This window comes from Amblyomma americanum, chromosome 7, assembly GCF_052857255.1.
Source record: "Amblyomma americanum isolate KBUSLIRL-KWMA chromosome 7, ASM5285725v1, whole genome shotgun sequence".
NCBI classification, from domain to species: domain Eukaryota; kingdom Metazoa; phylum Arthropoda; class Arachnida; order Ixodida; family Ixodidae; genus Amblyomma; species Amblyomma americanum.
Window position 1 is genome coordinate 94796476 of NC_135503.1, and position 15615 is coordinate 94812090.

Sequence of the window (15615 nt, forward strand, 5' to 3'; positions counted from 1 at the left end):
GGAGCAGCTCGGAACGTTCTTTGCTGAGGACGGTGGTAAAAGCCAGCAAAAACTGAGTCTTGAAGGAGCCCCATGTTGTTATTGTGGCTTCTCGGTTCTCAAACCAAATACGAGCTGCACCCTCCAGTGAAAAAAACACGTGCTGCAGCTTCGAGTCGTCAGCCCACCTGTTGTATTGGGCTATGCGCTCGAACTTCTCGAGCCAGTCCTCCGGGTCCTCACCTGGGAAACCTTGAAAGGTGGGTGGTTCGCGTGGCTGCTGCAGCGCGACAGACGACAAAGGGATGGCATCCGGCATGCTGACGGGGGTGCTTGTGGGCACTGATGGTCGCGCTGAGGTGAGTTTCCTGGCGGTCGGACGAGACTGCAGAGGCCGGAACTCTGGTTGCAGTCCTTGCAGCCGCCGGCTACTTTGATGGGTGTGCGTAACTTCGACTCTCAAAGTGTCAAGCGGGCTAGAGTCCCGGCTTCTTGGAGGGGTCCTGAGCATGGGGTGCACCACCCAGCACCTCCACCAAAATGTCACGCGTGAATGCGGTGATCACTGAACACAGGAACGCAGGATCCGACGAACGTCTGCACCACAGCTCAAGATCGCTGACACCTCCACTTCCTCTTCTTCGAGACGGCGCGTGCTTCAGGTCAGCGCTAAGCGAAAATGCGGAATGGACTGTGTCAATATATATATATATATATATATATATATATATATATATATATATATATATATATATATATATATATATATATATATATATATATATATATATATATATATATATCAGAAGTATTTCATGCAATGCGTGCGTGATTTTACCGAAAACAAGGGCGCAGTTGCTTTCCAAAACAAATGTGGTGTCTGTGTTGATGATATTCCGAAAATAGTTTTGGTCTACTTCAACTCAACGCTCGCTTAATCGGAATCATTCTCGTTTCCTTCAAAAGCAAGGAATTTGATGGACAGGCAATTTGTCTGGATAGACAAATTCTTCCACCCAACACTGTGAACAATCTCTGATCTCACAATCTTGGAAGAATTATTTTTTCTAGTTCTAGATTTTTCACCTTTGCCTTTGACATCTTCATTTCGTGACGTGTTTATATGTTTTCTAACTCGTGGCTGTTACAATTCGGTCGATAAATATGCAGTACTTTGGCGATCTTCGGAAATAAAGTTGAAGTTCAGCGCTTTTTTGCCTTCGTGCCGTTCTGTGCACTTTCCTTGCGCTGCTACACGCTGCTGAAAACGACTGCTGTTACTAGCACGCACTCCAACATTTGCAAATTAAACTGCACCCGCCAGCCAGACCAACCATGACATGAACTATGCGCCTTTTGAACTTTGTTCCTTTGCTTAACGTAAAAGCGCACAAAACAAAGACGTAGAATGAGACAACACGAGCGCTCGTGTTGTCTGTCTTATTCAACGTCCTTGCTTCTTGCGCTTTTACGCTCAGCATGGAAATACAACTCGCCCAGAAGCGGTCTTTATTATTTTCTTTCCTCTGAATTGGATATCTGATTCCAATGAGTGAGACGATGGTGGTATATCGTGTACCATAGCGCAGGTTGTTACGCGTTCTCTTTAGCGTTTGACCACACGTTTGCGGCCTCAGTCACAAGTTCGCTTCCTGGCGCTGTCATGTTTGTAGCGCGAGAGTTTGTTTTGTTCGTGCAGTATAAATTTTGCGCGCTTCGTGAACTCGTTGTGCGCAATAAACTGTGCTTGAGCCAACGCTAGCGTCCTGGTGTGCGCCGGTGCTTGGGAGGGTCACAGCTTGCATTGTTCCAGGCTTTGGGTGTAACGGACGGACGATCACCGCGAGGATGAGCCATATAGTTGTATATTTTTCAACCTAGAGTAAAGGTGATTTGTTCACAAATAATTTTGTGAAGCAGCTGACATAGCGCTGTCCACCGCGTCAGTGACTAATTACCACCCGAACTTCTTCCTCTTTTTAGCTGATATACAAGCATCATTCGAACCATGCTCTCCTCCTAATCGCAGCTGCTCATTCCGCTTAGCTTGATGCGCAATGAGGCGGTGCCCCCCCCCCCTCCTTTAGCGCCCCAGGTTCCCAACCGGTTACCACCGGCTACAACTTGTCAAGTAAGCCACCTGGTGGGCAGGTGAACAGCGGCACAGGGCAGGTGGTATGAAAAATGTTGCCATCGGTAGGACTGGGGTTGCTTGGGGTTGGGTTGCGAAAAGGTTTCTCTTCCCGAGCTGAATGGGCTGCCACCTGACACGATGGTCAGGTGAGCAGCCTGCCACAAAACCCGCTTCAGATCAACAGACAAACACACAACACCGAAATGCGGGGATAGCCACTATAAGTGCTAACGCAATAAAAAGCAGTTGGTAAGCGCGAAGAAGGTATTTTGGGCTGTAAGGAGCGTCTGGATTTCTATGCGACCAAAAAAAAAAACACCTTTCTTTTGAAATATAGTAGCTGGAGACGAAACCTGGGTATATACTTTCTAGTCCAGTGACAAGGCACAGTCACTAAAATCGAATCGCACGTGCCAGTTGAAGCTCCAGTAATTCATTATTTTGACAGCATTTGGACAAATATCAGGTGCCATCCTGTTTGATTCTTCAGAGGACAGTGGAACACCGAACAATATTATCTGCATTGAGCCTCTACAGAACTTCAGGAAGCTGCTCGTGAAAATAACCAGATTCATTTAAAATCTGCCTAAATACTCCAAAAAAATCTCCGGCCTCAGAATTCATTCTAAAATTTAGAGGTGAGTTAACAAATGGGCAGAGTTCTGGTACGACACCTCTTAATATTAATAATAATAATTGGTTTTGGGGGAAAGGAAATGGCGCAGTACCTGTCTCATATATCGTTGGACACCTGAACCGCGCCATCAGGGAAGGGATAAAGGAGGGAGTGAAAGAAGAAAGGAAGTGAGAGGTGCCGTAGTGAAGGGCTACGGAATAATTTCGACCACCTGGGGATCTTTAACGTGCACTGACATCGCACAGCACACGGGCGCCTTAGCGTTTTTCCTCCATAAAAACGCAGCCGCCGCCGTCGGGTTCGATCCCGGGAACTCCGGATCAGTAGCCGAGCGCCCCCCCCCCCCCCTCCCCCCCTCTTGAAGCCCACATTTCGCACTGTGGAGACTCCTATATACTCGCTCCAACGGAAAAAATATCTGAATGCTCACAGATTTTGCGCCCTACAACAAATTAAATAGGCAATAACGCCATAGTTCATTGAACAATTCCCGCTATGTTTAAAAAGTACATCAACAATGTGAGCTCAAAGTTGGGCCAAATGCTTACGCTTCGCTGCGGAACATTTTGTGTAACACCATCAATGTCTTCAATATGTCATTTTTATTTCTACAAGATGTCAATAAAAATAATTAGTGCTTTTCCACGTATCGCCATGCATGTGCTGCATTCGAAACATCCTTTTCATAGAAGAAGACGGTTCCTGTTTGCTTCAACAATATTTACTTACCTCGATACCCGGCCGTTAATAGCGCACACCTCTATCGGACTGACTTTTCTCTCTCTGCCTGTTTGTCTGTTACTGCCAGGAAGAAGGAAGGAAAGTGCACAGGCCTGCTCACTGGCTCAAGCCGAGCCACAATCGCTACCACAAAAATGCTCGGGGCCCCTCAAATTCAGCAACTGCATCCAGAAACATTACGTTTCTGCAATGTCTACTCTAAGTGTTTGTCTTGAAGGCTTCTGAAGTTGGTAGCGTATCCATGATGCGCCAGTCATCCTTGGACGACTTTCTAATGTGGCGGAGAATTATCCATGGCCCATTGATTGGTGTTGACAACATTGCGCGAGACGCCAGCTCTAATTCTTCCTGAAAAGGAAAGAAAAAGGGATAAATGTAAGCACCATATATATCTTTGGCTCCCTCAAAACAGTCCTCTTAAACGCCATATATTTTCTCTTAGTTCTCTAGTGATCAGCAATACGCTATCACGCAGGCCGTAGCCAAGTTAAGTAACACCGAAAGTTGGGCAAGTTGGTTGAAGTTCATATTTGAAAACAGCGCAAACAACAGACGGGTATAAAGCACGGGACGAAACGTTTCTCTTGCGATGAGCTCACCACGTCACTCCTTTGAAGCTGAAAACATCAATCCGGTTGCTTAAACGGTAGCATAATAGGAAATAACCTCAGCGATGCTCAGGCTTTGAGCTTGAAGCTGCACTGCTGCGTTCCTCGCAGGCATTACGGGGCACGCGTCACATATTGGCTTGTGTGAGGTTTGTTGTCAGCGATTATCCCTTCTCCTTCACTTGGTTCTTGTCAGTCAACTCCTAGGGAATTGAACCAGATAGCAGGCTCAAGCAAGGCTACAATGTAATCTTTTTCCGCGCAACGGAATGTGTCCGGAATGACGCTCTTGAATTTAACCTAAATCAACGGATTGAAGTGAGACGAACCGTTTTCTTTTTTTGGATTTCGAATTAGGCTCGATGGTTATACCCGAACAGCACCTAACAATTGGAAGGAGAGATATGTTTCACAGTTTGTATCATCGAGCTGACACCCCTGGGCCTAATTTGCAACAACAAAATTTTATTCTCTGCAAAACTAAAATACCGTTCCTGATTTCTACACTCCAATCAACATGGCTGCCAATATTCAGTCTGTTTCAAATGCCCTCATTTTTCAAATTTCCCTTTTTTCGTTTCAGCGCGAAAATCATGTAAGAGTCTTAAACTCAACTTTTTTTTCTCATAATATTCACACTGTCCCTGCGCGCATACGTCTTCAACCTCATGCCTCGTGGCGCCTTCTTTTCCAGATGGATATGAAACATGTTAGGGAGGGAGTGCACTGAGATGATTGTTGAACATCCAATTTACAGGGTGTTAAAGGAGAATATCAACCAGGGACGACCAACTGGAGGCGCCATATGAACAAAGAAATGAAAGCATGTCAATAAAACTTCCTGAAACCATCCTAATGAGCCATGTTTTGTTGGCGAGTAATAATACACATTTATAAGATGCACTGGCAGTGTTTAAGCAATCATTAGTATTACGGAAACGCCTTAGCAGCATGGGACGAAAAACGATGTGATATTTGCTTATTTATTGACTAAACCAAATAGCACTTGAGGCCTTCAAAGAAGAGACTTCCTTTTGCGGGATCATACAAGAGCTTTTGGTCTAAAAAGCGAGTGGAGCGATTTGTAAAACAGTTATTGGAAATGCAAAGCAAATGCGATGCACGTATGTACACGGGGAAGGAAACCAACAATTTTGATGTCACCATGACCTCAGGAAGGCAGAAATATATCATTAGCCTGTTGTTTTGAAATGCTGGTAGAACTGATGGCCACGAAGGATGTTGTGACACCTGTGTAATGCACGTAAGACAAAACAATTATCTTGGCTCTGCTCTGAAATGCTTTCACTAGACTATTTCAGATGGCAGCTTGTAAATGTGTTGTCGTCTCTGAAAATCACGTTTAAGTTCGCAGAATATCTTCAATATTGACTTTTCACTGGACCTCGCGGCATTCTTTGTGTCCGTGTAGGGGGGGGGGGGGTGGGATTGACGTGTGCCCATAAGATGCCTCTTGTAAGGCGTCTTTGTTGAATGTGAATGCCTTCTGACGTCAAACTAATAAAGAAATATCGCTGCTCACAACTAACAGACGGGAGTTTCAAGTCATCTGTTCCGAGCAGCGGAAGTTTACATTCAGTTAGTTTAGGTTCGAAACAAAGAAAAAGATGCATAAGTTCTGCCTTCATTTCAGATGAGCACGAGTGCACGCGCGAAGTGGGAAGGGTCCTAGAAGTTGCAGTTCCGAGCATGCAAACAAGATATGTTTTTGGTTACCGTAACAGACACGTAAATGTAAGTAGCTTTTATTAAATTGCCGAACAAGCCATTTCTACGAAGCTTAGCCAGCTATACTCTGGCAAAGACAACGGCGGATAAGATTAACGAACTGCCAGTATTTATTGAACAGCGCAGCCTTTAATGCAGAAACTAAACAGGGCGGCGTACTTAACTAAATGTTGCATATTTATATTTAACAAAACATTAATTTTTCAACCTCTAAGAAAAATAGAGCTCATCACTGAGAGTGCGCCGCGTACTACAAATAAGTAGGAAAGTGATCCCTGAGCTGTTAGTGCAGTAGTACGGGCAAGGCACCAGAAAATCAGAGTGCCACTTTGACCTCTCTTTGATCAATAGTTTGCAAATCATCGTTTCCGCAAGGATTACCCAGCAATTCTGGACAAAAGATTTTTTGAGTGGGAAACCGTTTATGAACGCATTTTTTTTCATATAATGTAAGATTTCGCTATTACAATCAATATGTCCGCAGATCGCCCGACGGCAGTCTTGTATTTTTCTTCTATTCACGTTTTTGCTATCGTCAAAAGCATTCTGTATTGTTTTTCTGTGGCAGTATTAAATGATCGAAGCGAATGCTCGAAGCACCTTCAAGAAAGATTTTGCTACATATCAGAATAATGGATCATTACCTTCAATACTTTCAACGCATTTCTTAAAGGTTTCCAATTTTCAAAATGTTTGCCCGTGAAGCTTGACTTGCTCTTGTAAACTATAATGTCCGAAAACTGCAGCCGGAAATAATTCACATAATTTTAAAATATATATTAAGTGAGAGTGCAGTAGATGAAAAGTTAAAACATTATTGTGACCATTGTCGTTTCCAACGCCGCGGCGCGGTGTGGTTTTTGGTTCCGTTCTGCGGCGGTAATACTACTTCGTCGGAGTCGAAAATATAATGTTTAAAAGGAAAATGCGCATCCAAATCTAAGGCAATTGTGCTCTCGCTATTTTTGTCATGAGCGCAAATAATTCTGTAAATGCTAGTGACTGATGTCTAGAATTGCCTCAAGGTCTACAGAATCCCGCCAAGGATAGTGCACTGATATTCCAAAGACATTGCTAAGTTCTTGATATTTAATCGGCGTAAAATCTCGTTCAAGCTTGTCTCACGGCTGTAACAAACGTGACTTTTTCAAAACGTAGGCCTTTGCAGCAGTATTCAGTTACAATTAAAAAACATGTTTTTGTTTCTTTCTGGAGTCGACCCATTTTCATCCATTTTCTGAAAAGAAACTGGGGCTGGTGCACATTGCTATGTTTTGCTCAGCAGGGTTCACAACTTTAAGCAATAGGAAATCGCTGTAGCTCCGTTCACCCCCGTGCATAACAATTTTTGTCTCACGAAACTGCGGCATATTTCATGAAAAACTTAAAATTCATTTATTCTTCCGAGAACATTTGCCCTTAAAGTACTCAATCTATTTTAAAAAAGGTAGGTATTTTAACTCAGCCATGCGTGTGTACGGGGAGGGGGCGGGGGAGATTATTGGTGCCTTGTTGCAAAAAATCTAGAAGATAATTTTCCAAACACTACGGACCCGGGTGATATCACTAAGAGTAACCCTAAACTGTGCACGCATATCCCAACTTTGAAAAATCTGTTTCGCGGCCGGTTTTTTTATGGTGGACGGTTGTTTGTGCAGGAGTCGAAAGCGAAAGAGTAATTACTATCCCGGCAAGCACCCTCCATCCATGCTATTGAGAAAAAAAAATGTCTGGAGAAGCTTCGTAGCCCCCCGCGCAAGTGACATAATTCCTCTAATATGTACGCACAAAAAGGTGAAACTGTATGCATAAAAACTTTTGGCAGGAATAATGTTATCTTAAAGGGACCCCAAAAGGGGGTCCCAATCAAGGTGCGATATGTGTGAGATGTTAAAATACGACGGTTCACAATTATCCCCCCCCCCCCACGAATTATTTTAATGCGTTTTGTGGAAGCTGAGCTTTATGCAGAAAAAATTTGAACTTCCGCGTCTTCGCGCCTTTCCCTCTCCTCTCGCACGCCAAAACGGCGGCGCTCCTCCGCCGGCCCCACTCACTGGGCACCTTCCGTACCTCAGCCACCTGCGGCGCGCGCGGAGTGGCCGCAGCCGCGGTAGCGCGTGACGTGACGTAATGTGGCGCTGTACACCAATGATAACCCCCGGCTGCTGACGTCATTTGCAAGACGTGACGTCGTCTGCAAGGTTTTCATGCGAAAGCCCGGCACCGCGCGTCGCTGCGAGGTGCGAAAGCAGGAATTTTTAAAAATGTATTGTAAATTTCCCACTCGCTTCTGAGGTCTCGTACGTGGAATGGGCGCTCGGTGGCTTCTACTCTACATAGTGCAATTATTTTAAAGCCAAGCTCAAAGACCCCTTTCTGTGGCCCTTTAAGCAAAAGGGATTAAAACACAGTGTCAGGAAGTTTCACTGATATGCTCCTACTGAGTATTTTGTCACATATTGCCGTTTTCCTCGCAAAGGCATGAGTAGTAAAGACGCGTGTAATCAGAGGTGACTTTCATCAAACTGGCAGCATCAGGTATGGCGGCTAGGGAGGCGGGGGTGGGGGGCAGTTTTTCACAACCCTTGCAAGAAATCATGTCGAAAATCCGGCAGAAAAGTTCCTCAAATTGGCATCAGCACCGAAGTTCGGTATGTTTTTCGTCAGTATCCGAGATCATTACAGAAAAGTAATAAATGCTCTTCAATTTCCTTCAACGTTATTCCGCTTGTAGGCGAGAGAAAAAAAGCTATATTATGGGCTTGTGGCGAAAACATGTGTACGTTGTTCACCAAATATAGCCAAAATAGGCGCATGGAGGTCGGACGAAGTATCGTTCTTGCACAATAGATGTTGCCCTCGTCCTTTTTGTTTATATGAATAAGCTCGGGCGGCTGTTTTCGGATATATACGTTTATAAATATACAGTTTGCTTTAACATTTGGAATGCCACTAAAACGTGTTTAGTTCAGTCATTCTTTACTTAATCAACGTGGCCCTTTACAAGAACTGATCTTGTTGCGGGTGGGACGCAGCTTGAGGCGTTTTATAAAAATTGTGTTCATAAACGGTTTTGCGCTAAAATTTTCTTTTGTCCAGAATTGCTGGGCATGCATCGCGTGTATGTAATTAAGGGCACAGAAACCGGCAGCCATGATTCATAACTCGGTATTTTCTCTACAAATCCTGGAAGAATATCCACCATGTGAACTGAAATTCAATTTAGGACTTGTATTCTTTTATTGAGCGCGGCCTTTATCCACTGAAGATAACTACTGCTTAGTTTTGTCCGCAGTGCAAGGCTAAATGTTTGTAGTGAACACATTAGATTTATATACTGAACACTTCTCTAGAGAAGATGTTTTCTCTCACCGTTTGAGAAGGACCAAGTTCCAAGTGGTATCTCATAAGCAGCCTTGCTATGGTAACCTTCATTTTCAATACCGCCATGCTTTTTCCGACGCAAAGTCGCGGCCCCAAACCGAAGGGCATGAAGGCGGTCTTTTTCAAGTGGGCTTCATTTTCAGGAGCGAATCTGCGGTTAGAACGCAGGGCGTTTTATAAACATGTAAAATGCAGCAGTAAAAGAACAGTCGAAGTTAAAGACTTCAAAACTTCGTTCAAAATGATTCTGCTACCTATCGAAAAACTTCATCGGCACTTCGTTAAATGGAGTCATATTTCTAAAATACCCAGTATTTTGCATATTCCCAAAAGCTTGTACGCATGTTTTTGCACCCTAAACATCCCCTCATCTGTCTCGAGTATCTCTTCTATCTGTGAACTACCCCGGCAACGTTCACGTTTGATGGTTGCTGGACACAGTTGTTCGTGTTTTTTACCTTTTATGTTTCTCACAGTTCTTACTATAAAAATGACATGCGAGGTAATTGTGCTCCGGCCACCGCTCTGGTTCAAAACGGGCTCCATTCAGCCGTTCAGGAACGGAGCATGTGACTGCTTCGTCAGTATCTGGATTATCACTGCCAGTAAAAACTACGGGAAGTGTGATCGACAGTTTCATGTTAGTTTTACATAAGTCTTTGCGTTCGCATTTACCCTTTTCTCATACACCGCTCAGCAAAGGGCTTAATGTTTCTGAACAGTGAACGCTGAAAAAAGAATACGATGTCTATGTTCACGTACGGCGCCGGACTATACGGAGGAGCGGCGCCCCCTCATCCATTTTCTTCATGGCGTTGTTAACCTCTCCGCCTGCAGTGAGACAGGTACTGCACTTATGATTCCATGATCACGGGCACAACACCCAACCCCGAGATTTATGGGATGTGCTCTCAGCCTCTGGTTTACTGTCTCTTCAAAGTTACGAAAGTTCGGCTCGAAAATATTTATTTGCCAGTCTCCTGAGGAGCCCAAGGCTCAATAAAAAAGAATGAGCATAATGGCCTTTTTTGACGGCTGCCGGAACGGCGTGTTCGCGCCGTCTCAGGTGATAAAAGCGCTCGCTGGCAACCGGCCATTCTTGCCTCGGAGTCTGGGCCTAAGCGTTAGCAATCGACTCGACGGCATAAGAACGCTCCCGGAATAGATGAGATCGCACCTGTCTGGGTTGAATTGCGAGGGGTCGGGCCAAAATCGAGGATCCCTCTGAATCTGGTAGATTGGGGCCATGAAGCAGGTTCCGGCCTTGAACTTTGTGCCCTTGTATTCAAAATCCTTCTTGGCTTGCCTTGTCAGAAACCTGCAAAATGACGAACACGCCCTCAAGAATGCGCGGAACAGTGCACGCACTGCCTTCTCCTTTAAAAAAAATGCACGTTCCTGAGGCGCCTCCTTTGCAGAAAACCTAGAAAACATTCTGGATTCATGTAACACTGCCATCACCTGTCCTTTCTTCCTTGCCCTCGCCCTCTTTTCTGGAGTGCTTGGCCTCCGCTGGGCTCAGCAGATGATCAGCGGGTTTCAGCCCATTTTTAACTGGGCCTTACGGCTGGCCCTAAATAAGTTTTAAAGCGAATTCATTACTAGCCCTATCATGAGAACAGCCGGAAGCTTGTGTGCGTGTGTTACCCTATTTTTATCCCAGGGTAAAAATAGGGTGACATCCCAAAGTGGCTGTATGACGAACACACCATGCTGAGCACTGCCGCTTCAGACAGTCATACACACGTCGTGAGTCTATATACACTCTTCATTGGCCGACTTATTTATTAATTTATTGGTGACGCTTAATGTGCCGCACTGCATAAAACGTGATGTCAGTAACGAACGTCAAAATACGTTACAAAAAGCATGAAGTTCTGTTATGTATAAAAAGTAACATAATCTTCGGGCCTAAATGTTTTCCCTTAGCTACGAGTAGAAGTTGGAGTCATTGTTTGAAGACAGGCCTGCCTCTTGAAGAACCCTAGCGCGCACCAGCGAAGTTCCTAGGCGTTTCCACAATAGGTGGCGGACAGTGGTGTCGGAAGCGTGTCCTTCGCAGTGAGGGCATTTTTCCGGGGCAGGAATTTTCTCATTTTGCCACTGGTAGCAAACTGCAGGCGTAAGGGCCATACCGACCCGCAGCTGCCTCAGACAGACCTCTTACACCCGTGATAGATTGGGGGCAAAGGGATAGGTACACGGGGGATTGAGAGCACGTGTACGCTGCCTGAGGAAGACTGAAGACGTTAAATGTGTCAGAAGTGGATCTGGTGGCAAAGAGGCAAGGGGAGTTTGTTGGAAGTCCGGTAAAGGACTTCCGACTTCAATAGCGTGCCTGTTTTCCCGACTACATTCGTACCAAAATAGATACGCAACCATTTCTGTGGAGCGACCGGGTGCAGTCATATGATTTCTAGTTGCATAAGATTACATGTGCGGCTCAAGTTAGAGGCTAGCTTGCGACAGGGATCCGAACCAGCGACATATGTACAGTGAATTTTATTTCTTCCCAGACTCTTTCCAATTTCTTTAAGGCGCTGTGCAGGTCTTCACCTCGATGGAAGACAGTTGCTGTGCTATTTCTTTCTTTCTTTCGACAACAATTTTCGTAATAAAATTGTGATAGAACCTTTCATCAGCGTTCCGGGTGATGTCCTATACGCGCATGTGTGTGTGTGTCAATAGTCAATAGTCAATAAGTTTATTTTCCAGGTTCAATTGGAGGGTTTCCTGGCTAAAAACTGCCTGGGCAGCTCGATTAATTGGGTCCAGGAAACCCCTACAAGCAGTAGCACACGACCGGTATAAGATATTTTGCAAAACCGGTCACACAAACAGTAGTAGATTAAATCAAGAAAACACTCGACACATATATACACTGATTTCAAAAATGTTCAAAATTGAGAACACTGAAATGGTCATACATATGTAGAAAGTAAAATACATTAACACTCAAGCAAACGTTCAACAATCAACAAGTGGAGGGATTTGAACAAAATATTTCCTCAGCTCAGCTTTTGTATATCCCGTTGTATGTTAATATGTGTTTAAAACATGAGGCAGATTATCAGACAACTGTAATTTATAATCGGTGCGAAAACGGGGTATATTCTGTGTGTGTGTGTGTGTGTGTGTGTGTGTGTGTGTGTGTGTGTGTGTGTGTGTGTGTGTGTGTGTGTGTGTGTGTGTGTGTGTGTGTGTGTGTGTGTGTGTGTGTGTGTGTGTGTGTGTGTGTGTGTGTGTGTGTGTGTGTGTGTGTGTGTGTGTGTGTGTGTGTGTGTGTGTGTGTGTGTGTGTGTGTGTGTGTGTGTGTGTGTGTGTGTGTGTGTGTGTGTGTGTGTGTGTGTGTGTGTGTGTGTGTGTGTGTGTGTGTGTGTGTGTGTGTGTGTGTGTGTGTGTGTGTGTGTGTGTGTGTGTGTGTGTGTGTGTGTGGGTGGGTGGGCGGTCCTTGTGCGAGCGTTGGTGGGTGGCAATGCACCCAGGGACAGCAATCCTTTTTCGCCTTCCCACGCGTAAGCAGTCTTAAGTGTCTCTGCCAATTCTTTTTCTTTCTCTTCATTGGTGAAACAGGAAATAAATTGAATCTCTGCACGAAATAAACCATGCGACTCCTTCTTGCGAAAGCCAGCAGGCGATACGCAATAAAAAAAGAAATCTAATTAGATTCGTACAAGCCTTCGTAAAAAGAAGGATAGCATATGTAGCTCTCTTCTTTAATCCAAAGGAAGCGGAAAAGAAAAAGCTCGACGGAATTATTCGCAGGTGTGTCATGCAAGCGCTGGGGTAGCCCATCCAAAACCCCTGCTGAAAGCTACTAGAACTGAGTCTCAACAGCACGCTGGACGAAATTGTAGAAGCCGCAAAAATTTCGCAGTGCGAATGTCTCTCGGAGAGCGTCACGGGTAAGGAGATCGCAGGTGCACTAGGAATGAATTATGCAAATCAACTGGCTCGAAAAGTAGATATGCTTAAAAGTGTGCGTTATAGGCTGACCCCACCACAACCTAAGAACACGCATCCCGTTCACCACAGGGATCGCAGAGAGAAACGGGCTGAAGCCCTCGGCAGACGTTTCATAACCTATTGCACGGAAGACGGCGCCTGAGTGGACGCAGCTAACTGTGGGTGAAATGGTAGATAGAGCCGAAATGCATCTCTGAACCGGCGCCTCAATCACGTCGAGCTGCCCGGAAATTGCAGAGGAAGCTGCCATCGCCCTCGGGATTGCGAGCATGAAGGCGGAAATTATAGTCTGCGATTCCAAGGTTGCAGCGATGAACTTCGCCAAATGGAGGATCCCCTGTTGACGAACGCAATCTTGCCGACCGCAGTGGAGGAATTCAAAGCAATAAGGACAGCAGCGCACGCATCCTTCGCTGGTAATGAAGCATCTCACGAGCTTCCTTGAGGTGTCGCTTTCAGAGCTATAGATAGTACTGAGAGCCTCACATATAGGTATCGTATATTACACAACATTCAGATAGCAGGACCGGGCACCCCCCCTCCCCCCAGGCAACAAAATCATAACCAAAACCAGACCACCACTGGCGTCGCCTGCAAACGCATACATTTCCGAACGAATATATTTAAAGTCTTTATTTCCCGGGTTAATATTCAAATCTATGGAAGTTCTGTAAAAATAAAACTAACCTTAATCATGCCCTTTGGAAATGCCCTCTTGTCACTCCGGAGGGCCACGAAATAAAGTTACTTGACCAATGAGAAGCTTCACTACTTAGCTCTTCTTCATAGATCCAAATTGAAGGCGTCCCACTGGCCGAAGTCGCTGCCAAAAGTCAAGACCACTTTGTCTTCCTCTAGGCGGGAAGCCTAAAAACCCCTTTCTGCTGTACAATAAAAGTTTTGCTGTCTAATTCAAGCCTCTTCCTCTTCCTCCTCCTCCTCTTCCTAGCAAGCAGGCCTTTCGTATCGCCGCAAAAAAAAAAAGGAATGGTATGCGCTTCTTGAGTGCAGCCGCACGTACTGCGTTGAGTCTTCTTGTGCGCAGCATTATATGCGTTGCTAATCATATATTTATTTATACTGCTGCTAAGCTTACAGCAGTTTATATGTTAACGCTCAAATGCTCTGACACTAATCTTTATTACTTTGTTTGGGAGGCCAGAGGCCACCAGATTCATTTCGAATCTTCGAAGCTATGCGTAAAAAGTTCTATATTCTTCCAGAATGACGGGGTATGTGCTGTAGGCGCAGGTGGCCACCAAGCCTAACAGCTGGACAACAGTGGTATTTGGTAGGTGTTCAAGAGTAGCCCAGGCCGCCGCATGAACATACAGCATAGGCGCAGCCAATCACTTTCAGAAGTTCTGTGTTTTGAAAGTAAAGATTTGCGACATAGAATCAGATGCACCCACACTCAGCTAAGAGCGGCATCAAGCCAAAAGCGCGCTCCACCATATACTGGCTCGTCTCTGCATTTCAGATGACTCTAGATTAGAGCTACAATTCTATGCCTTTCAATTATACTTCCTCCACGAACATATTACTAATCACTAAAAAAATTGCATTCCTGGTCAACCAAAAAATATAGCTTGTGTCGAAACAAACACTGCCATTTGTGATTACTACCACTCACATCCGTCACGTAGTGCTAAATTACGCAGAGCTACTCTTAACTGACCAGAGACGTGATGCCAAAAAGGTTGCATAAGTGTAGAAGTTTGGAGCATTGTGGCCCTTTGGAGCTGAACAAAGCCACCCGTACACGTGCACCGGATTTAGCTAGAAGTGTGCATAGTTGAGACAGCCATTTTATCCAGCCTAGGTGGTCCGTGCATGATATCATAACATCATGAAACGCAATCCGTGCAGTTAAAAGTTTTTTTCGGAGAAAGACAGCAAACGTATCTGCAAAATCAAGTTGTCAAAATGCACGGTTAGAACGTTTGCGATCCTTAACAAAACACGCAGCCAGTAAAGTTCACAGGAAGCTTACGTGAGACCAGGCGGATACAGACGCAGCGTCTCGTTGATCACCTGGTCCAAGTAGGTCAGCTGTTTCACGAGTGCGTCGAATTCTAGCTTTCCCTGATATGAAATGCAGAAAACAAAATTCACAGGCGTTTAGAGAGACCGCACTCGCTTGAAAGGTCAACCTCAATGCTTTCAGTTTTTTTAGAAAGCTCTCAACATAGTTGATAAACCCCTAAGCGAGAGGTATCAGTTTCAAACTCTAAAAATGCGAAAAGCTTTTCATTTCTGCTCACAGAATATAACGATTTGCAAGGGTAATAAGAGATACGTTCTTCCTAAACTCTTTATGATCCAGGGCAAAAAATACCCGGCACCAGATATTATGGACAAAGTCTAGCATTTCCCTGCTAAATTTTTAAAATTGGAAAACTGTAAGACACTGT

At 44.8% G+C, this 15615-nt stretch overlaps 1 protein-coding gene across 1 annotated transcript in view; it reads right to left on the reverse strand.

Moving 5' to 3' along the window:
* Positions 1–3233: 3233 nt before the first annotated feature.
* LOC144099418 (cytochrome P450 3A14-like) overlaps positions 3234–15615 on the reverse strand; it is a 77283-nt gene continuing 64901 nt past the window's right edge. The window contains exons 11-14 of the mRNA XM_077632709.1: positions 15195–15286; positions 10413–10553; positions 9224–9386; positions 3234–3839 (exon numbers count right to left, since the gene is read on the reverse strand). Coding sequence (XP_077488835.1) covers positions 3690–3839; positions 9224–9386; positions 10413–10553; positions 15195–15286 — 546 coding nt within the window. The 3' untranslated portion in view covers positions 3234–3689. The remainder of the gene's footprint in view (positions 3840–9223; positions 9387–10412; positions 10554–15194; positions 15287–15615) is intronic.